Source organism: Coccinella septempunctata, chromosome 2, assembly GCF_907165205.1.
Source record: "Coccinella septempunctata chromosome 2, icCocSept1.1, whole genome shotgun sequence".
Taxonomy (NCBI): Eukaryota; Metazoa; Arthropoda; class Insecta; order Coleoptera; family Coccinellidae; genus Coccinella; species Coccinella septempunctata.
Window position 1 is genome coordinate 4391283 of NC_058190.1, and position 24597 is coordinate 4415879.

The following is a 24597-nucleotide window of genomic DNA, read 5'->3' on the forward strand; positions in this document are numbered from 1 at the left end:
TTTTCTAAGGTACAGAATTATTTTTTTCATTTTTACCTTTTGTTCATTTTTAACATGTTTTTTATAGAATTTTTGTTTTTTTTAGTTTTGAGTTTTCATCATCATTCATAAAATTATATTTAGTCAATTGGTTTTATCATTATTATTCGTATAATTCCGACTCATATGCACGAGATGGAATTTCGAATTCAAAATAGTGGTGCCTAGGCAAAACAGTGAATTTTTGCTTCACCACTACATCCGATTGCTTGAAATTCTTTACTTTCAAGCCCTTCTTTCTCCGTGTAACTATTATATCCAATATTTTCTTCATCATTGCAGCTTTCTTCAAGCAAATATCTAGATACTCCTTACGAATTTTTTCTCTATTCTTTTCTTCGGAAGATTTGGACGCCTGATCTTCTGCCGATTGAATTTCGGGATCTTCAACAACTTCTGAACGTATATTCACCATATCAGCCAATTCCTCAGTTTTCAAATTCTCCACTTTCTGAACATTCTTCATATACAGAGTTCTTCTCATATCCTCAGCATTTGCTTTCGGATGTTTCAAAGACTTGATATTCCCTACGCAATTTTGTTCTTTCACAGTTTTACCCATTTCGATTTAAAAATGAATTTAAGCTAAACTTCAATCAAAAAACCTTCTTCACTTCGTCAGTTCTATCGAGTCTGAAAGTCGATTGAATACTGATTCCATAAGAAGGGTTTAGTCTATTACCTGCTCATACCCCTTACCCCCTCCTCCATCAAACTGACTCAGGTAGATGCGCAGAAGAAAAGGATTATTGTTGGCCATCATGAAACTTTTTGTTTAATTTCATAAATATTCAATTTTGATCTTGATCATTTGCTGCATTTTAGTGTTATCCATCTTCATTTCTGCTCAGCTTTTATTTATATCTCAATATATTCGAATATTTGGAGAAGTCTCATCAAAATAATACACATTTCGAAAATCTTTCATGGTTAAAATTTTTAATTTTTTATTGCAAATCTTGTCGTTGTAACGATCATACTTTTTTCTATTTTTCGGAAGTAATAACAAAAAAAGTCGAATGTACGGCATTTTTGAAAAAGCAAGGGAATTACCTTCAAGAGAAGGTGTCGCTCACCCCTCTTTCCATTTAATATTTTAGGGGTTGATGTCATCACGCTCATAAGATGCAAATTGATTGAAAGTAACCGTTCATAATGTCCACCTACGAACAGAAGATTTTTTTTTTGCATTTCTTCTGACATTCAAGGAGGCCGAGATATTGAAGGTGGTACCTTTTCAAATTAACACACTGTATACCTACAATTGTGTAGAGCTGGAATATGACAAACTGATTGACGTATTTCATTTGCGTTTTGATTATTTAAATGCTATCTTTATTATTTAGAAGAAATATATTAAGATGAACGAGAAATATCCTTTGGTCCCACAATCTTTATTAGGTTTCAACGAAAACTATTATAGTTTCGTTACTTTTCATAAGAGTCTCATTTTCTAGTCGTAAAAGTTCCAAAATATCACACAAAGATCATAAATTAAATAACACTTACATACAAACCACAATGTCAAAATATTGACAAATTTTCTGTCCTCCCTTCTCAGAATCAACTGAATTAAATGGCGGCCTAATAGAAAGTTGAGTGTACTACCTGGCCATACCCTTCACCCCACTTTTATTATATCAGCTCAGGTAGATGCAAAGATTAAGAGGTATTATCGTTCGCCATTATAAAACACTTTGATCTTCATTTTAAAGTCATTCAACTTTTTCTATTTATATTTCTTTTTTTATCTCAATATATTCGAAAATTTGGCAAAGCCTTGAATTGACTATTGCATGTTGATTTGAAGTATGCAATCATGATAAAATATTTTTTTCTTTTTTCTCTGAGTGCGGGACAACAAAATTTAAATTTTATATTTATTTTCAGCAAACTGCCATCAGTGGGATGAAAACAATCAATTATTAATATTATTTGTATTTTGGTCCTATTGGAATTTGAGAATTCATCAAGTCGAATGCCCCTCCTCGAAAATTTCATATCACAATGTAAGTACTCAGAGCCGGATGGAATCTGACATGTGTTTCTGCAGTAGGCGAAAGAATATTCTGAAAGTTAATTATTCCAAATTTTGAGGAAAATTTTTTTTCATAGGATCCTACGACTCGAAACGATTTTGAATGTTTCAGTATCAAGATATTCAGGTTCATACAGGGTGTCCGCGCAATGGGGCAGCAGTCGATTACTCTGATTCTATTATCTTTACAGAAAGGAGATTGAAATAAAATTTTCCCTTTTTGAGTAGAGCATCTCCTAAAAATATTTAGAACTATACAAAGTGTTTCGTTTCTTCTGCACAGCTATCAACTTCGTTATTTTAAATGGAACACCCTTTATATTTAGACATTTTTTAATTTCTTTAACATCTTTGTGTGAGCATTCAAATTGTATCTCTATTGTCTATTTGAACCCCCAAATATTTTATATTGTGGTGTTTTTAGATTTATGAAGAATTCCATAGAAATCTTCCTCATTCATTTCAATTAACTGATTATAAGTGTTTCTGGTCTTGTTAAAAGGATTCTCATACAATTCATTTACCCTGTCAAAATGATTCTTATCAAAGTTGGCAGCTTCAGTTCGAAAGTTTTTTGGTAATGATTGGTAAATAATTCACATTTTTCCCTATCGGTCTGATATTCTTTCACATTATCTTCCAGTGTAGGAATTTGGTATGACTGTTTGCATCTGGACAGTTTGTTGACTTCTTGGAAAAACATTTCACCTTTGGAATCGTTGATCCTAGTTATCCAGTTATGTTCCTCATATTGTTGTATCATTTTGTGAATGTTTCTGTTGTAATCATTCAATTTTTTTCGAAAATAGGGTCTCCACTTTTTCGATATTCCCTTATTTACACAAAAATTTCACATGAATTAACAATTAACAGGACAACTAGCTCGTTTTCATGGGTGTTTATTTTCAATACTTTGATGTAATAATAATGATTGTATATTCATTGATCCCTCAAGACATTTACAATGTATAGGACAAGTCGAATGAAAAATAGAAAAAATTAATTTTCTGGAACTTATTCTACAATGATATTCATCGAAAATCCTGTAGTAACTTTTCGCATTCGTTCACCCTAAAATAAAATGCCGGTACTTTTTTGGGCCTCCAAAAAAATTACATTCTTCGTCATCCTCTTCATTCACAATCTTTCTGATTGTGGAAACATTCAACTTGAATATAAGTTGTTTAGACATCGATGAAACATTATGCAAATTCACTTACCTTGAATATGTTCGCTACCGTCTGACGTATTGTGGATTTTAGAATATCAGGGTATAACTATTTGAATGATTGACCTGAATTCTAAAAAGCACTTCCTGAAGTTCCTGAAACCCTGTCTCTTTCTTCAATCACTTTCGGCATTTTCGTAATATTAATTGATATAACGGCCAGTTTCATAATCAAACCTGAAGTCGCTTTAATTTTAAAGTTTCCCTTAACCCTACTAAAAATGACACTAAAGGAAGCTTTAAGCTTAAAGTGACTTTAAATTTGATTATGAAACTGGACGTAAGTTGTGGAAACGGCGTTATGACATTAACGACATTTCATGAGTGCCAACCTTACCCCGTTCTACTCACAAAAACTTGAGAAAATTATTTCATGGCCAACCGAGTGCTAAAATAAAAGTGAATGGAGTATACCTACTTAGATGAATGGTAGTTTTTTCGAAAACCATGAGAATCGTTTCTTTTCTGGAATTCACTTCAATAAAATAATACTGAATACGGAGAACTCTATTGATTTTTCAGAGAAATCTTCAAGATGAGTCCTGAAAAACAAATTGAGCCTGGTTTAGGGTGGAAATATTGGTTAAAGGCGAGCTCAAAATAAGTCTAAAATTATTGATATAGAGGAAAAATGTGCCTTCAAAAACCTTCAGCACAAAAACGTAATAATTAGAGTTGATCTAAATTGAAAGGATAATTATAAATAATTCTCGAAACCGGTAGCGATGCATGAACAACTTCAAAAATAAAATAGTTGAAAAAAATAATCATCAGTTAATGAAATTGGCGGCTTAATTTCAGAGGAATATACTTTGAAGTTTAAAAAGAACTAGTATATAGGAGAGGAAGAAATGTGATTGTTAAAACATTTGAATCACTTCAACCCACAGTTTGAAATCTCTTCAGCCTTGATGCGAAATTGTCAGTTTATAGTCAAAGAAATGAAATTATTAAATATGGGCAAAAGTATTTTTCGCCCTCCGTCAAGAATCTTTCAGGGAATCTGCCATAGAAAGACATTCATTTTATGAAATTTGGGGTAAAAAATTTTGAACTCAATATAGAAAAAAATTTTATAATATGTACGCAAGCGGTAACTCTTTTCACTAAAACCTTTAAAAAAATTTTTAGCTTGTTTATTTTTCGAAAGTTCTTTTTTATTTTTTCATTTTTCATTATCATCCATAATAATATGTCATCGATTTAAGTAAACATTATTATTCCGTTAACTCAGTCTCATATGCACGAGAGATTAAAGAGTCCACGTGTATTTTGTTGGATCAAAATGATAATTTGGACAATTGTTCAATAGGAATAGATCATATTTGAATTAATTTACTGAAGAAAGAACTATCATCCGGTTATTTCAAAATCAAATGAATAAACGTTTCTATGTATTGACAATAAATGTCAAATAAAAGCTACAATTCAAAAGATTTTCAGAAATTGACTTTCGTCTGATATAGACTCCGAAACGTTACTAAACATAATTTTAATTTCTAAGTTCCTTTTTTCAGTTCATTATCAGGCAATAATTTTTTTTACTTGATTTGCTCCTGACAAATTAATGCAAGAATTTACGCAGGAGCAAATCGGTTATTTCAATTTTTTAATTGATTTTGTTCAGGAGATTGGGGGTGAAAACCCTAAAAAGTTTCAAAAGATGGAATATCAAATCAAAAATAATGATGCCTAGGCAAAATAGTGAATTTTTGCTTTGCAATCACATCCATTTGCTTGAAATTCTTAACTTTCAAGACCTTCATCTTTCGTGTGACGGTAGTATGCAATATTTGTTCATCATACAGCTTTCTTCGAACAAATGTCTCAATACTTCTTGCCAAAAGAGTCCACTATTTGAACGAAATTTCCAATATAGAGAGTTTTTCTGATATCCTTGAATTTTTTAGGTTTTCAGTGATCATTCTTTTTATTTGGAACTATTGTTGTGGTTTGAGTTTTCCCAAAAAAATATTGTTTAGTTTAGTTTGTTCAATGAATAATAGAACTTAGAAGAAATTTTTGTTAATTCATGAGAAATTCATTCATCATAGATGCTGTGTTAGGATGGCATGGAAACATAAAAAATAGAGAGTTGTCAGCCGGGAATTTTAGAAAAGTCAGTTTAGAATTAAATATTTTCGATAAGTTGCGATACCGTTGATTTGAATAACAAGTTTATGTACAAAATAAATAAAGGTATAATAAACGGGTCGTAACACTATCTACTTTGGAGTCTAATGTTTTCTAAGCTACAGATTTTTTTTTTCATTTTTACCTTTTGTTCATTTTTAACATGTTTTTTATAGAATGTTTGTTTTTTTTAGTTTTGAGTTTTCATCATCATTCATAAAATTATATTTCGACAATTGGTTTTATCATTATTATTCGTATAATTCCGACTCATATGCACGAGATGGAATTTCGAATTCAAAATAGTGGTGTCTAGGCAGAACAGTGAATTTTTGCTTCACCACTACATCCGATTGCTTGAAAGTCTTTACTTTCAAGCCCCTCTTTCTTCGTGTAACTATTATATCCAATATTTTCTTTATCATTGCAGCTTTCTTCAAGCAAATATCTAGATACTCCTTACGAATTTTTTCTCTATTCTTTTCTTCGGGAGATTTGGACGTCCGATCTCCTGTCGATTGAATTTCGGGATCTTCAACAACTTCTGATCGTATATTCACCATAACAGCCAATTCCTCAGTTTTCAAATTCTCCACTTTCTGAACATTCTTCATATACAGAGTTCTTCTCATGTCCTCAGCATTTGCTTTCGGATGTTTCAAAAATCTGATATTCCCTACGCAATTTTGTTTCTTCACAGTTTTAACCATTTCGATTTAAAAATTAATTTAAGCTAAACTTGAGGCAATAAACCTTCTTCAGTTCGTCAATTCTATCTAGTCTGAAAGTCGCTTGAGTACTGATTCCATAAGAAGGGTTAAGTCTATTACCTGCTCATACCCATTACCCCCTCCTCCATCAAACTGAGTCAGGTAGATGCGCAGAAGAAAAGGTTTATTGTTAGCCATCATGGCACTCTTTGTTTAATTTCATAAATATTCAATTTTGATCTTGATCATTTGCTGCATTTAAGTGTTATCCATCTTTATTTCTGCTCAGCTTCTATTTATATCTCAAAATATTTGAATATTTGAGGAAGTCTCATCAAAATAATACACATTTCGAAAATCTTTTATGGTTAAAATTTTTCATTTTTTTTGCAAATCTTGTCGTTGTAACGATCATACTTTTTTCTATTTTTCGGAAGTAATAACAAAAAAAGTAGAATGTACGGCATTTTTGAAAAAGCAAGGGAATTACCTTCAAGAGAAGGTGTCGCTCACCCCTCTTTCCATTTAATATTTTAGGGGTTGATGTCATCACGCTCATAAGATGCAAATTGATTGAAAGTAACCGTATATAATGTCCACCTACGAACAAAAGATTTTTTTTTTTGCATCCCTTCTGACATTCAAGGAGGCCGAGATATTGAAGGTGGTACCTTTTCAAATTATCACACTGTATACCGACAATTGTGCAGAACTGGAATATTACAAACTGATTGACGTATTTCATTTGCTTTTTGATTATTTGAATGCTTTATATCTTTATTATTCAAAAGAAATATATTAAGATAAACGAGAAATGTCCTTTTGTTATACAATATTTATTAGGTTTCAACGAAAACTTTCGACAAAAGTCTCATTTTCTAGTTGTAAAAATTACACAAAGATTATTATAAAGTAAATAACACATACAAACCACAATGTCGAAATATTGACAAATTTTCTGTCCTCCCTTCTCAGAATCAACTGAATTAAATGGCGGCCTAATAGAAAGTTGAGTGTACTACCTGGCCATACCCTTCACCCCACTTTCATTATATCAGCTCAGGTAGATGCAAAGATTAAGAGATATTATCGTTCGCCATTATAAAACACTTTGATCTTCATTTTAAAGTCATTCAACTTTTTCTATTTATATTTCTTTTTTATCTCAATATATTCGAAAATTTGGCAAAGCATTGAATTGACTATTGCATGTTGATTCGAAGTATGCCATCATGATAAAATTTTTTTTTTCGTCCATAAGTGCGGGACAACAAAATTTAAATTTTATATTTATTTTTAGCAAACTGCCATCAGTTGGATGAAAACAATCCATTATTAATATTATTTGTATTTTGGTCCTATTGGAATTTGGGAATTCATCAAGTCGAATGCCCCTCCTCGAAAATTTCATATCACAATGTAAGTACTTAGAGCCGGATGGAATCTGACATGTGTTTCTGCAGTAGGCGAAAGACTATTTCTCGAAAAGTATTGAGAATTCAAACATACCTAGGCCCTTAGCCTATGTCCCAATAGTTATGAATCACCCTATATATATATTTAATATAACAGTCCTTTATTGTCTTTAAACGAATGGTCATCGACCTAGGGTCCTCCAGCCTTTAAAATTTACAATTTTATTTATCTTTTTTTTTAATAAAATACAATACACAAATATCATACAATAATTATTTACTTGGTATTCAACATTTTCAGAAGAGTCTGTGTGGGATGTTTTCTTTCAGTCCTATTCGTTCCATCATCATGGTATTGTATAATTTTATCATGCTGTTCTATCAGTTTAGAATGAAACTTCAACTTGAGTCTCTTGATTCTTTCATTTATTGGTTCAATTCCTGTCTTTTCGTATAAAAGTTGATTCGGTGGATTATGGAGAACATTGTTTGGGTGTCGCATTCGTGTTGTCTTTCTTAGGGCTGTTGTCTCTGTTAATTGCAGATCTTTTATTGCTATAGATTTGCAGTTTGCGTATAGTTGGTGTACATATTCAATCAATGGCCTACAAATGGTCTTATATATTTTTGCTGCATTGTAGTCTTTTTCTTTATCATCTTTGTGTGAGCAATCTCTATTGTCTATTTGAACCCCCAAATATTTTATATTGTGTTTTTAGATTTATGAAGAATTCCATAGAAATCTTCCTCATTCATTTCAATTAACTGATTATAAGTGTTTCTGGTCTTGTTAAAATGATTCTCATACAATTCATTTACCCTGTCAAAATGGTTCTTATCAAAGTTGGCAGCTTCAGTTCGAAAGTTTTTTGGTAATGATTGGTAAATAATTCACATTTTTCCCTATCGGTCTGATATTCTTCCACATTATCTTCCAGTGTAGGAATTTGGTATGACTGTTTGCATCTGGACAGTTTGTTGACTTCTTGGAAAAACATTTTACCTTTGGAATCGTTGATCCTAGTTATCCAGTTATGTTCCTCATATTGTTGTATCATTTTGTGAATGTTTCTGTTGTAATCATCCAATTTTTTTCGAAAATAGGGTCTCCACTTTTTCGATATTCCCTTATTTACACAAATATTTCACATGAATTAACAATTAACAGGACAACTAGCTCGTTTTCATGGCTGTTTATTTTCAATACTTTGATATAATAATAATAATTGTATATTCATTGATCCCTTAAGACATTTACAATGTATAGGACAAGTCGAATGAAAAATAGAAAGAATTAATTTTCTGTAACTTATTCTACAATGATACTCATCGAAAATCCTGTAGTAACTTTTCGTATTCGTTCAGCCTAAAATAAAATGCCGGTACTTTTTTGGGCCTCCCAAAAGAATGACATTCTTTGTCATCCTCTTCATTCACAATCTTTCTGATTGTGGAAACATTCAACTAAAATATAAGTCGTTTAGATATCGATGAAACATTATACAAATTCACTTACATTGAATATGTTCGCTACCGTCTGATATATTGCAGATATTATAATATCAAGATTACCTACTACATATTTGAATGACCTGAATTCTACATAGCACTTCCTGAAACCCTGAGTTCTCTATTTTTCATTACCGGCATGTTTGTAATATTAATTGATATTAGATGTGGCAACGTCGTTATGACATTAACGACAATTCATGAGTGCCAACCTTATTCGGTTCTACTTACAAAAACTTGAGAAAATTATTTCATGGCCATTTCCATATTTAGCCGAGTGCTAAAATAAAAGTGAATGGAGTATACATACTTAGATGAATGATAGTTTTTTCGAAAACCATAAGAATCGTTTCTTTTCTGGAATTCACTTCAATGAAATAATACTGATTACGGAGAACTCTATTGATTTTTCAGAGGAATCTTCAAGATGAGTCCTGAAAAACAAATTGAGGTTTAGGGTGGAAATATTGGTTAAAGGCGAGCTCAAAATAAGTCTGAAATTATTGATATAGAGGAAAAATGTGCCTTCAAAAACCTTCAGCACAAACACGTAATAAATAGAGTTGATCTAAATATAAAGGATAATTATAAATAATTCTCGAAACCGGTAGAGATGCATGAACAATTTCAAAAATGAAATAGTTGAAAAAAATAATCATCAGTTAATGAAATTGGCTGCTTAATTTCAGAGGAATATACTTTGAAGTTTAAAAAGAACTAGTATATAGGAGAGGAAGAAATGTGATTGTTAAAACATTTGAATCACTTCAACCCACAGATTGAAATCTCTTCAGCCTTGATGCAAAATTGTCAGATCATAGTCAAAGAAATGAAATTATTAAATACGGGCAAAAGTATTTTTCGCCCTCCATCAGGAATCTTTCAGATAATCTGCCATAGAAGGACATTCATTTTATGAAATTTGGAGTCAAAAATTTTGAACTCAATATAGAAAAATATTTTATAATATTTACGCAAGCGGTAACTTTTCATAACAACCTTTAAAAAAATTTTTAGCTTGTTTATTTTTCGAAAGTTCTTTTTTGTTTTTTATTTTTCATTATCATCCATAATAATGTTATCAATTTAATTCAACATTATTATTCCGTTAAGTCAGTCTCATATGCACGAGAGATTAAAGAGTCCACGTGTATTTTGTTGGATCAAAATGATAATTTGGACAATTGTTCAATAGGAATAGATCATATTTGAATTAATTTACTGAAGAAAGAACTATCATCCGGTTATTTCAAAATCAAATGAATAAACGTTTCTATGTATTGACAATAAATGTCAAAAAAAAGCTATCAAAAGATTTTCAGAAATTGACCTTCGTCTGATATAGACTCCGAAACGTTACTAAACATAATTTTAATTTCTAAGTTCCTTTTTTCAGTTCATTATCAGGCAACAATTTTTTTTTACTTGATTTGCTCCTGACAAATTAATGCAAGAATTTACGCAGGAGCAAATCGTAAATCAATTTTTTAATTGATTTTGTTCAGGAGATTGGGGGTGAAAACCCTAAAAAGTTTCAAGAGATGGAATATCAAATCAAAAATAATGGTGCCTAGGCAAAAAAGTGAATTTTTGGTTTTCAATCACATCCAATTGCTTGAAATTTTTAACTTTCAAGATCTTCATCCTTCGTGTGACGGTAATATTCAATATTTTTTCATCATACAGCTTTCTTCGAACAAATGTCTCAATACTTCTTGCCAAAGGAGTCCACTATTTGAACGAAATTCTCAATATAGAGGGTTTTTCTGATATCCTTGAATTTTTTAGGTTATCAGTGATCATTCTTTTCATTTGGAACTATTGGTATGGTTTGAGTTTCCCCAACAAAATATTGTATAGTTTAGTTTGATCAATGAGTATTAGAACTCAGAAGAAATTTTTGTTAATTCATGAGAAATTCATTCATCATAGATGCTGTGTTAGGATGGCATGGAAACATTAAAAAAAATAGAGAGTTGTCAGCCGGGAATTTTAGAAAAGTCAGTTTAGAATCAAATATTTTCGATAAGTTGCGATTCCGTTGATTTGAATAACAAGTTTTATGTACAAAATAAATAAAGGTATAATAAACGGGTCGTAACACTATCTACTTTGAAGTCTAATGTTTTCTAAGGTACAGAATTATTTTTTTCATTTTTACCTTTTGTTCATTTTTAACATGTTTTTTATAGAATTTTTGTTTTTTTTAGTTTTGAGTTTTCATCATCATTCATAAAATTATATTTAGTCAATTGGTTTTATCATTATTATTCGTATAATTCCGACTCATATGCACGAGATGGAATTTCGAATTCAAAATAGTGGTGCCTAGGCAAAACAGTGAATTTTTGCTTCACCACTACATCCGATTGCTTGAAATTCTTTACTTTCAAGCCCTTCTTTCTCCGTGTAACTATTATATCCAATATTTTCTTCATCATTGCAGCTTTCTTCAAGCAAATATCTAGATACTCCTTACGAATTTTTTCTCTATTCTTTTCTTCGGAAGATTTGGACGCCTGATCTTCTGCCGATTGAATTTCGGGATCTTCAACAACTTCTGAACGTATATTCACCATATCAGCCAATTCCTCAGTTTTCAAATTCTCCACTTTCTGAACATTCTTCATATACAGAGTTCTTCTCATGTCCTCAGCATTTGCTTTGGGATGTTTCAAAAATCTGATATTCCCTACGGAGTTTCGTTCCTTCACAGTTTTAACCATTTCGATTTAAAAATGAATTTAAGCTAAACTTCAGGCAAAAAACCTTCTTCACTTCGTCAGTTCTATCGAGTGTGAAAGTCGCTTGAGTACTGATTCCATAAGAAGGGTTTAGTCTATTACCTGCTCATACCCCTTACCCCCTCCTCCATCAAACTGACTCAGGTAGATGCGCAGAAGAAAAGGATTATTGTTCGCCATCATGAAACTCTTTGTTTAATTTAATAAATATTCAATTTTGATCTTAATCATTTGCTGCTTTTTAGTGTTATCCATCTTTATTTCTGCTCAGCTTTTATTTATATCTCAATATATTCGAATATTTGGAGAAGTCTCATCAAAATAATACACATTTCGAAAATCTTTTATGGTTAAAATTTTTCATTTTTTATTGCAAATCTTGTCGTTGTAACGATCATACTTTTCTCTATTTTTCGGAAGTAATAACAAAAAAAGTCAAATGTACGGCATTTTTGAAAAAGCAAGCGAATTACCTTCAAGAGAACTTGTCGCTCAACCCTCTTCCCATTTAATATTTAAGGGGTTGATGTCATCACACTCATAAAATACAAATTGATTGAAAGTAACCGCATATAATGTTCACCTACGAACAAAACATTATTTTTTTTTGCATTTCTTTTGACATCCAAGGCGGCCGAGATATTTAAGGTGGTATCTTTTCAAATTAACACACTTTATACCTACAATTGTGAAGAGCTGAAATATTACAAACTGATTGACGTATTTCATTTGCTTTTTGATTATTTAAATGCTATCTTTATTATTTGAAAGAAATATATTAAGATGAACGAGAAATGTCCTTTGGTCCCACAATCTTTATTAGGTTTAAACGAAAACTAGTTTCGAAACTTTTCATAAGAGTCTCATTTTCTAGTCGTTGAAGTTCCAAAAAATTACACAAAGATCATAAATTAAATAACACTTACATACAAACCACAATGTCAAAATATTGACAAATTTTCTGTCCTCCCTTCTCAGAATCAACTGAATTAAATGGCGGCCTAATAGAAAGTTGAGTGTAGTACTACCTGGCCATACCCTTCACCCCCACTTTCATTACATCAGCTCAGGTAGATGCAAAGATAAAGAGATATTATCGTTCGCCATTATAAAACACTTTGATCTTCATTTTAGTGTCATTCAACTTTTTCTATTTATATTTCTTTTTTTATCTCAATATATTCGAAACTTTGGCAAAGCATTGAATTGACTATTGCATGTTGATTCGAAGTATGAAATCATGATAAAATATTTTTTTCCTTTTTCTCCGAGTGCGGGACAACAAAATTCAAATTTTATATTTATTTTCAGCAAACTGCCATCAGTGGTATGAAAAAAATCAATTATTTCTGTCGAATGCCATTCATCGAACATTTCATATTACAATATATATGTATAAGTACTCAGAGCCGGATAGAATGTGACATATGTTTCTGGAGTAGACTAAAATATACGGAAAGTAAGAAATATGTTACGAATTAGTCAAAAAGATGTCACAGCGGAGGAAATTTTTTTCATAATGATCTTACGACTCGAAAAGATTTTGAATCTTCCAGTATCAAGATATTCACATTCATTTAAGTCTTCTTCTTTGAGGATTAACTTCGATAGGTTTGGTTTCATCCTGATATGAACCTAAATCTTGCAAATATTCCATTTGTTTTTCTTTATTGTGAAAATGAATTCGAGACTATGGAATTAAATCATGAAATTGCGGATGGATATGTTCGGAAGTACCTCATATTGTATATCAGAAGATTTCTAATATGAGTTAAAGGATTTCATCAGATACTGAAATATGAATTAGTATAGTATTAGTATAGTATGGTATAGTCCAGAATCGATCGATATGTAGAGTAGCAACAATTCTGTAGAACGATGGATGCGTTACCTAATTATTATTCAAGCAATAAGAATTTCTATATTATCAAATTATCATTATCCTAAATATGAAACGACTTCTTAATTATAAAAATAAGCAATGCCATTAAACAAAAACTAAAGTACTTGGATAAACAGGGTGTATTTGAAGATGAGGCTTTCTTTCAACAGAAGTCAGAACTTGTCAAATTGAAGCGTTTCACCAAAAATCAACTATGCAAAACTTTAAAAATGACGAAGTTGAAAAAAAAATTGAAAATGATTACTGAAATAGATCTAATACGACCCTATACCGTTTGTTAGCTGAATTATCGCAAAGCAATGGAAAAAATCTTATCCATTTTACCATGTGGTTTCGTTTAGGATATTGACACGTTCCATGTCGATACCAAGTCACAGAAGAGACTTAGGACACAAGTGTCAAAAATAGAATAATACATCAAAATCTCACCAATAAGATTCGTTTAAATTATTGACGAAGTTTTTCACAATAGACATCACAATCTTCTTGTTCGAACATTTAAACAATCGTCGTAAAAATGGGATGAAATGAGGAAACATCATAGCACTTCTTCATAACTAACATTAGAATCTTCTAGAAACTGCCTCGATTTCCTACATTTTTTTTTCCCCTTAATTGCACGATACAACATTTATGATTCTCTCAAAAGTGACCTGATACATCTAATCCGATGAACTTGATACTAAACCATTCATTGTCCATGCAGCCATATGTTGCACCTCATCTGATGAACTTGGTACTGAACCATTCATTTTGTCCAGCCATATGTTTTTATTTTGTTTCGATTTTGCGATGCCGGTGTCACCTTCTACAGTCCCATACTTGAAATTCAATGAAATTTTGTAGAACTTCTAGGGGTTGTATCTCAGCCATCTTGGACATTTTATAGAGACAACTTTTGGTGAAACGACTTATTTTGATGTGTTCTACTTTCTGTCAAAAAAAACCTCACCTTTGAAAACATCCTGTGTATTGATATTCGATCTGACTACTAGTGATTGACCCCCAGTGACTACGATGACGTTAAAATAATTTTGAGAAAGCTCATAGCTTTAGAAAGCTGAATGACTGGAGCTACGATAATAACTCTTTATTCCATATCGGGTATCATTAGAACCAAATTGTTTAGTTCAAGTCAATATCACTTTTGTACATCGGTTCAGGTTGAGATAAAATTACGTGGAATATAATTGGTGAGAATATTCATCGTATTGTGAACTCTCTATATAAGTAATTAACATGTCGTTTGAAGGATCTCAATCTAATGACTTTATAAATATAGCTTTAGATCAATGGTATTTCATGTTGATGAGAGAACTATAAGAATCCCTTTTTCTCGCTTTACATAAACTACATCACATATAAAACAGTTTCTAGGATTTAATTCGATGAAATTGTAATGAAAACAGGTTTTTTCGAGGAATTTTGGCGATGAAGAGCTTGAAGTAATATTCTGTTTAGTTTAGGAATTATTAGTTTAATGCAGGTCTAAAATAAGCCTGATATTATTTAAATTCAATACAATTATTGATCTATCATAAATAATTCACGAAACCAGTAATAATTTTTTCCGGAAAAAAAGTGTATCTAATATAACCACCCTCAATATAAACGCTAATAGGGTGTAATTGAAAGAGGAGGTTTAATTTAAGAGGAAAATACTCTGAAGATTCAAAAAAACCTCAGTTTGTAGGAGGCGGAGTTAGTTCTAGTTCATAACCAATGAAATGAAATAATTGAATAAGGGCAAAAAAAATTGCGCCCACCGCCAGAAAACTCTCATAAATATAATATAATGATATGAATTTCATAAAATTTGAGTTCGAAAGTTTGAATCTGGGAGGTTGAATATCCAAACATCAGATAGTTCTGTTCTGTTCCAATCTCTAGCAAATTTTCGAAAAATGAATCCAATCTCTCATGATGTAATTGTTTTTTAATTTTCCTCACTTTTGTTCATTTTTAGCATATTTTTTCAAGGAAATTTTTTTACATTATCAATTATAAAATTATATGTCTTTAATTTAATTTATCATTATTATGCATCAGTGCAACAGCGAATAAATAAGATTTTCGAATAATTCACGTTGAGGGCTAAGATGAACATTTGATGAAAAATTATATGAAAATTGAAACACTCTCTTTATTCGAAACTATCTAAATATTTTCAATAATATCACCTCCATATTCTTTTGTATCTTTTAATTGTTTTTATATCATTTAATGTAACTTTATTTGTTTTTATTCAATTTTTAGAATACCATTTTCATTCATATAATGATATTTCGTCAATACAATTAATAATTATTTTTCCCTTAACTTCGACTGAAATGCACAAGATGTCATATCAAATTGAAAATAATGGTGTTCACGCAAAATAGTAAATTTTCGCTTTACCGTCACATCTTGCTTGAAATTCCTAACTTTCAAGCCCTTCTTTTTTCGTGCATGCATTTTTTATCAGTGCAGGTTTCTTTGAGCAAATATTTTACGCCCACGTCAGGAGTCTTTCAGGAAGAGTGTCACTGAAAGATTTTAATTTTATAAAATTTGAAATATTGTATTATACTATATTTACGCAAACGAAAACTTCATTGAACACTGTTTTCATTACAGTATTTATTTATTATTTTTTCTTTACTTTTGTTCATTTTTAGCATGTTTTATTTTTCGAAAGTTCTTATTTGTTTTTTTTTTGATTTTTCATAACTATATTTCGTCTACTTAATTAAACATTATTATTCTTTTAGCTCAGTCTCATATGCACGTGAAGGAATTTCGAATTCAAAATAATGGTGTCTAGGCAAAACAGTGAATTTTTGCTTCACCACTACATCCGATTGCTTGAAATTCTTAACTTTCAAGCCCTTCTTTCTTCGTGCAACTATAATATCTAATATTTTTTTGATCAGTGCCGCTTTCTTTAAACAAATAGCCAGATACTCCTTATTAACATTTTCTCTATACTCTTCTTCTGAGGATTTCGACACATCATCTTCTGTCAATGGAATTTTAGAATTTTTAACAACATCCGATCGCATACTCACCATATTCGCAAATTCCTCAGTTTTCAAACTTTGAACTTTCTGGACGATGTTCTTAATTTGCAGAGTTTTTCTCATATCTTTAGCGTTTGCTTTGGGATGTTTTAATAATCTGATATTCTCTACGAAATTCTTTGACTTCTCCGTTTTACCCATTTCGAAATAAATGAATTTACGCAAATATTTAGTAAATTAAACTTCTACACTTCGTGAATTCTATCGAATCTGCAAGTCGCTTAGGAACTGATTCCATAGGAAACTTCAGTCTATTACCTATTGACACTCTTCACCCCCACTTTTAGTAAACCGACGCAGGTAGATGCGCACATGACTGTTTCAGGCGCATACAGTACGATGCTTTGGAAGGCCTTGTAAATTATTGGAAACTTTTGTCTGATGCAACCGAAAATAGATTAAATGAGGAAGGTTTTTTAGCGGAAGATAAAAATAAGTACACACTAGGTACTCGAAAAATGCATATTTCTTTCTTACTGGATATAATGAAATCTCTTCACTTAGATATCTCGCTTGCTTTGAAAGGCATACTCATTGATCTTGCGCTCAAAGTACACAAGAACTCTTTTCTATTCCTCATTTTTTGTCTGTCAGAATATATGATACGTCTTGGAGTTACTCTATATTACATATAGCTAATTTTGCAACCAGCGCATACGCCACTTTGTAACTCCTCCAACGCATTCTGAATAATTGAATTTCCTCCTACTTTCATTCCAATAGACTATAAATAATGACAAACATATTAAATAGATTGCTTGCCACATCTTGCTATGATATGTTTACCTCACAGATGATGATTATTATCGAATTCTCAGGAAAAATTCAGATGTATATATTTTCTATGATTTCTAAATATTCTGTAATGATCTCCAGTTTTCTGTGAAAAATTGGAGTTCATTTTAGTGCATTCCTTTGATTACATATTTCCGCCTTTGAGAATATTTCATTCTCAAATATTCAGTACATTCATTCCGATAGGCAGAGTAAATGTGGAAAACCGTTTATCTGTGTTTAACGTTGTTTTTCTTGCATGCCGTTGAAGATTTCCACGTTTTTCTGCTGTTGATGTGCGATAAACCGGAGCTGACGACGTTTTTTGACTCTTGTCGCATTCTGAAATTTTCAGATTTTTAACGTGTGGAGGGATTTGCCTATAAAAGCAGATTTTCCCCCGCGACGGTCACTTTTGCTCTTTTACTTTTTGATTTCTGCTCTTTCACTTTGACTCTTTTACGCTCCGTACTTTTCTGCGATTCGACTTTAATTGTGTGCACGACAAGCCGTTCAACAAATTTATAAATAATTTTGTGTTGCGAGTATTAGTGCTCTTAGGAATTAATTTTTAGTTTTCGTTTGTTTTCCGCGAGTGCCTGAAATAAAGGAGGTAGGTCCCCGTCTTTACCGTTCAGTTTCTTCATTAGACCTACACCGGTTACTTCTTTGACATTGCTGTACTGTATCGCTTTCTGTTATATTTTATCGTACTTTACCCTGTTTCGCGAGTCTGACTTTTCCCTTCGCTATCAGTTATGGTGTGTAAGCCCTTGGGGTAGAGAATAAGAGATACCGCTCGTCGTCAGTGAAATCCCGTAGTTGCGCTAAAAATAGACCTTTTCTTCGCTATCAGTCATGGAGCGTTAGCCCTTGGGGTAGCGAATAAAAGACTCGAATAGATCCGCCCTGGTTGTGTTTCTTTTCATTGGAGAAATACAATTAATTACATCCCGATACCGTATAGCAAGTCATTTCACTTCGCGAGGTCATCCTTAGTATTCATTCCGTCAGTTCTGGTTGGCGCATTTTATTGGACAACCTTTGATTTTTCACTGTACCTGGTATAAACTTTACAAAGTGCTCGTGATCAGATCCTATTTACCGAATGTATTTTTGCTGATCGATTCGCTCATATTTCATACCTACACATATTTCCGTTGTACATATAATCAGTTTCCGAAGGTGTGAATAAACTGGTACACAATTTGATTTTGACTACTTCGTTATCGCTACAACCCTAGATAAGCGAACTCTGTCTCCGACTAGCAGCTACTCTGGTAGGTTTGCTATTCTTTCTAGTGAGAAGAATAGCTGGCGCTCGAGATAAGAATTCTCCGAGGTAACCACGTTACAATTCTTAGAGAAATATTGTAAGGTGTCAGATTTATTAAGGGTTTATGGGAGAAAATTTTGGAAGAACTAGCTAATTAATTGTGCATACGGGTGATCTATTCAATTGCAATATTTTCATCGAATGGCAATTTCCGGTTACACCTGAATCAGCATACTACTTTCTTATATCAAATGGCACATCAAGTTTTTTATCGCACATTTGGAGACCATTTCAACAATGTGCCACAATTTAACGATGGCGTAGAAGGGCCACATAATATATTGAAAATATTTCTACCTGAATTCCGGAATTTAGTGAAATTTCTACTGAAACTTCTATTCAAATCGACTTCGAAATTTCAGAAATTAATTAGTTTTGACCCCGGCCAAATATAATTGGAAAAATTCAGTAAAAATCATGAGTGAATCAATATAAATGCAGAGGTAAATGTTCCGGAACAGAGCAAGGTGATGATTTTTAGGCGTGAAATACACTGCGCAAAAAAATTAACGCACATTATGGAAACCTCAAATTTATTCTACGACAGAAGGTGTTCGCGATGATAATTATTTTTATCAGAATCATGCATGCATAGGTTATCCACTTTCAACGGTTTTCTTCAATACATATGTTTTTTCCCAGCAGGAATAAAAAAAGATGATATCAGATTTTGAATGTATTGGCTCCATTCTAAAATCAGTTGTTCTCGATCAATTCTAGTGATCAATAGTTTTTTTTTCGTTTGATTTTCTACACTCGATCGCTATGCAACGCGAAATACGCAATTTGACCCAAGAGGAATGTGCCCAAGCGGTAGTTTTGCGAGAAGAAGGGTGGACATACACAAGAATTGCAGAAAGGTTTGGAGTTTCCCATACAAGTGTATCCAGACTGTTGCAGCGATTCAGGGAGACAGGTATGAATGTCCGAAGACCAAGACAGGGTAGACCACGGGTAACAACTGCCATTCAAGAACGTTACTTGAGAGTTTCTTCGTTGAGACAACGGTTTGCAACCGCTCGCCTCCTTCAACTTCAGCTTAAGCAAACTCATGAGGTGCAAATTAGCACTCAGACAATAAGAAATCTCCTCAGAGAATATGATTTAAGGCCTCGTGTCGCGGCAAGAGGCCCAGCTCTTACCCCAGCCCATCGAAGGGCGCGTTTGGATTTTGCGAGAGAGCATATATGTACATTGGGAAGAGACCGATTGGGAAAGAGTTCTCTTCACAGATGAGTCTAGATTCTGCCTCTACCATTGTGATCGACGTTCTCTTGTATACAGACGTCCATATGAAAGATATGCTCAGTGCAATTTCCTGAATACTACTGGTTTCGGGGGAGGATCAATTATGGTATGCGGTGGAATATCTTTGACTGCTCGCACAGACCTAGTGGTCGTTGATAATGGAGCTATGAATGCTGATAAGTATAAGGAACATTCTTGAAGAGCATGTAGTGCCATTTGCCTCATACATGGGTGAAAATTTCATTTTTATGGACGATAATGCCAGACCCCATCGTGCGCGCATCGTTCAGGAGTACCTTGAAGAGGTTGAAGTATCTCGAATGGAATGGCTAGCAAGAAGTCCAGATCTCAATCCGATTGAGCAGGTTTGGGACAACCTCAATAGAAGGCTGAGAAGTTCAGAAAATCATCCAGCTACTCTTAATGACTTAGGAATCCAACTCGGAGAAATCTGGGAAGGATTAGATCAGAACATTTTAAGATCACTCATTTTGAGTATGAACCGTCGTTGCCGAGCTGTAATTAACGCAAGGGGTGGAAATACCAAGTATTAAATCACTTATCAGCATTTCAGTATTTTGAAAATTGTTCATTTCTCTTCTTTCACATAAGATTCGGTGAAATCCTGAATTTTCGATTTTCGACTATCTGGTATCGAAAACGTTGAGAGTTTCAGACAATTGCAATACATATATGCAATTTTTCATTCGCCAATTTTCAAGGTAACCTCAAATTCATCTTAAAAAATGGAAAACGAGGATTGTTCGTTGTGCAACAAAAATGTATCGATTTGAAAAAAATCACTGAAACTATAGATTTCCATGTGCTGAATGAGCAGTAGTTTTTTTTAACGTAAAATGCATTTTTCCATGTTTTACGATTCAGAATTAAAAAAGGCGAATTTTCAAACCAAAAATTGATTAGCGGAATTTTGAACTCTTTACTTAACCAGGAATCATTTTCTTCCTTCAAACCTCTGCACAAAGACGACATTAAATGAATTTTCCTCAAAAAAAAAAAGATCTATCAAAAGAGAAAACCCAAGAAATATAATCCATTGTTTGCAATTTTATCCCTGAATTTAAGATTATTTGGAAAATTGTTGAAGAAAAATATTGAAGATATTGCAACTGCCTACAATTCTCAATATTAAATCATTTTTTACCACTAAAAACCACTACCTACCCCTGTTCCGGAACTTTTACTGAGTTCTCTTCATTGATATTAATTCAACCACAACTTCTACTAAACTTTTCGATCAACTTAATCCGGATTTTTGAAATCGGTTCGGCCCTGAACTAAGGCAGGCACATGATGTTCTATGACGATATGGATCATTTCCCGATGTACAAAGGGATTTGGGAAAATCAAGTTTTTGACAAGAATGAAACGAGCTATTCAAAATTAATTTTTTCATTCTGGAATATGAAGACGGACAAACGTTTCTAGTGAGAGAAAATGTATAGGGCTAGATTTTTCTACCCTTTGCTCTTAATATGTGTGATTAATTTTATTCTTGTCTGTTTTTCGGTTTTCAAGAAAAAATTGAAATCTGGTCTTCGAGAGCCATCTCACGGGGGCTGTAACCGAGCAGAGGGCTCAAAACAAAAAGTTCATATAGCAGACCTTTGAATATTCAACCTCAATACTCAATGTGAAAGACCGCTCAATTTTCTTCGATATGTATATACACTATTCATACAGAGGGTGACAATTTGAAACAGGTCAATTTCTATTCGTAGAGGGACATATTTTGAGCAGAATTTTAAGCCGAAATCTCCTCTACCCTAGGTGTAGACGCTATCACCCCTAAATTCTTAATAGGGGATAGGGGGTGAGATTTACATCAATTGAAAAACCACTTGTCCCTCTACATAAATACTATGGTTTGCAAATTTTTATCGATTCGATATTTGAAAACTTGCCAGGCCAATTATGTCTCGTCAAGGACGTTTTCAAAGAAAAAGCCGGAACAGGTCAATTTTTAAGGGGGGGGGGGTAAGTACATATTTCAAGCAAAATTTTAAGCCGAAATCTCCTCAAACCTAGGTGTAGGGGCTATCACTGCTAAATTCTTCATAAGGAATAGAGGGTGAGCTAAACCTCAATGGGGAATTCTCCTCAATTTGGGTTATCACTGCATATGCAAGTAAACTGAATAATTATGAATTTCATTCATGACTTTTTCAAATTCACCGCGGAAACTATTCAAAATCATCCTTCCAATATGGAGTTTTACAATTTAAATCGCTTTATGCGGAGTTAACGATTTGGCAACAGCGCATACAAGACAATGAAAAGAATAATGTCCGATCAGCTTGTTTATAAAATAACAGCTGTTGATCTACAGGCGCCTACTTACTGGCGAGCTGCAACTGCAACCGGCCATAAAAATCCCATAAAATTTTACGACCTTCCTCGTTCGTCGCAGACTTCATAGACAGCCATCTTTGTCTATCTCATCAAGATAATGTATTTGTTGTCCTTTATTATCAAGGCATATTTCAGTCGATGTTGCCAGCTTGAGCAATTCTCACAAAACGCTTTAAACTTTAAATACCCATTTTTATTTTTCATTTTTAAGTGCTTGAATTATTTTTTTTTTGGGAAACGGTTAGAATGGTTATTTCAAAATGTGACGTTTCAAAGATATTTCATAAAAAATAAATCATTTTCGTCAGAAGGACTATTCCCTATTGGAAGACATTATGTCCATCTACATAATACTATTGTCTACCAATTGAGGTATAGCTCACCCTCTATTCCCTATTAAGAATTTAGGGGTGACAAATCCTACACCTAAGATTGAGGAGATTTTGGCTTAGACACATGTCCCCCTCCGAATAAAAATTGACCTGTTCCGGCATTTTCTCTGAAATCATCCTTGTCGTGGCATAATTGGACTGGCAAGTTTTCAAATTGTCACCCTGTATAAAACCTGTATGTGCTGCTGAATACCTACTGAAATTCATTCATACGGAAAATAGAATCCGACCATAAACTCTGTTTTTTTAGTTAATTATAATGTTTTTCAGTCTGGATGATATTATATTATAATAATAATTAATAAATAAATACTTTCAAAATACTGTAGATTCGGGTGACTTGGGACGATTGTTGAATTCAACTTGACATATTTTCAAAACGGTAACCTATTTTATCTGAAAAAGAGCTTGGAATATGCTTAATGACTCAGACTATTGATTAGGATATACCTATACCATGCTTCAGAATTCGGATTTAAATTTTGAACAAAATAAATTATACTTCTCCCAAGTCACTCGCCGATTTGGAGGCTTGGGACACAAGTTAAAATCTATTGATTACTCAACTCAACTCTCAAATGAAATAGGTGACTTGGGACGGTTGAAAAATTAGAATTTGTGATTATAATGATTGAAATTCGGTAAGGAAATTCAATGATACACCCCTATTACAGCGAAAGTAAATATATTGCAACTCAAATGTAAAAAAAACTAAACAAAACAAGGGAACTTTGATTTATTTGTGGAAATAACGTGAATAATGATATATCCTGCGAGAAATCGGCATATTTCCTGCTGCCAATGCGCGGCTTGTATCTATTCGGCATTGTCCCAAATCACGCTATGAAACAACAAAATAAAGGAATGAGATCCGTGTTGCCGTTTGATTTGTTAACAACCTTGTTTCATGACATCTAATATCCCACGTATCCAGAAAAAAAATACACATGCACAAAGTGAAACACATGTACAGGACACTAGAAAGTATAAGGACCATAAAAAACGCGCTTTTACTCCCCTGAATTCGTTATTTTTCCTGTCAATTCAAACGCACTGGTCACGGCAAACTCAACAGGAATTAATTGTTAAACTAACCGAAAGACGCTACACAATCTTATAAGTTTGTCCCTTCACTCATAAATGGTAAGATACAAAGAAATCTCCAATGGGGTAATTGTCCCAAGTTACAGGACTGTCCCAAGTCACCCGAATCTACCGGTAATCGAGAATATTTACTTGAGCAGTAAAAGTCAAATATTTCCGACGAAAAACTCAGTGAATTTTTGTATTGTCTAATTGATAAAAACCCACGAATATGTACTTTCTCCTGGAATAAATTCTGTGTCAGCGATCTAGTGGATGGGGGGCTGATTTCAAAGCAGATAACATTTCAAAGGACCAAGATTAATTATCTCGTATTTTAATCTAAAAGGACAACTCACATGCAGCTAGATCCTGTAGTTGTTGGAACTCTTGCGGTGACAGCTTCTCCCACTGTTGAGCCATACTTCAGCTTCCGTTTTGTGTCATCTGAAAGAATTCATGAATGATATAGTGAATTGAATACTTACAGAGGGTAGTTTGTGATTTGTCGCCGAGGAATTGCATATCAGGATCTGAATACAGCATGAGCATGCATTCTCATTTTCTGTCAAGAAACCTGAGAATGTTTTTAATGGTCATTTATCATAGAGGA

General features: G+C 32.8%; 1 protein-coding gene across 1 annotated transcript in view; it reads right to left on the bottom strand.

The window, feature by feature from the left end:
- LOC123307624 (diacylglycerol kinase 1) overlaps positions 1-24597 on the bottom strand; it is a 262505-nt gene that overhangs the window by 185871 nt on the left and 52037 nt on the right. The window contains exon 2 of the mRNA XM_044890010.1: positions 24344-24431. Coding sequence (XP_044745945.1) covers positions 24344-24407 — 64 coding nt within the window. The 5' untranslated portion in view covers positions 24408-24431. The remainder of the gene's footprint in view (positions 1-24343; positions 24432-24597) is intronic.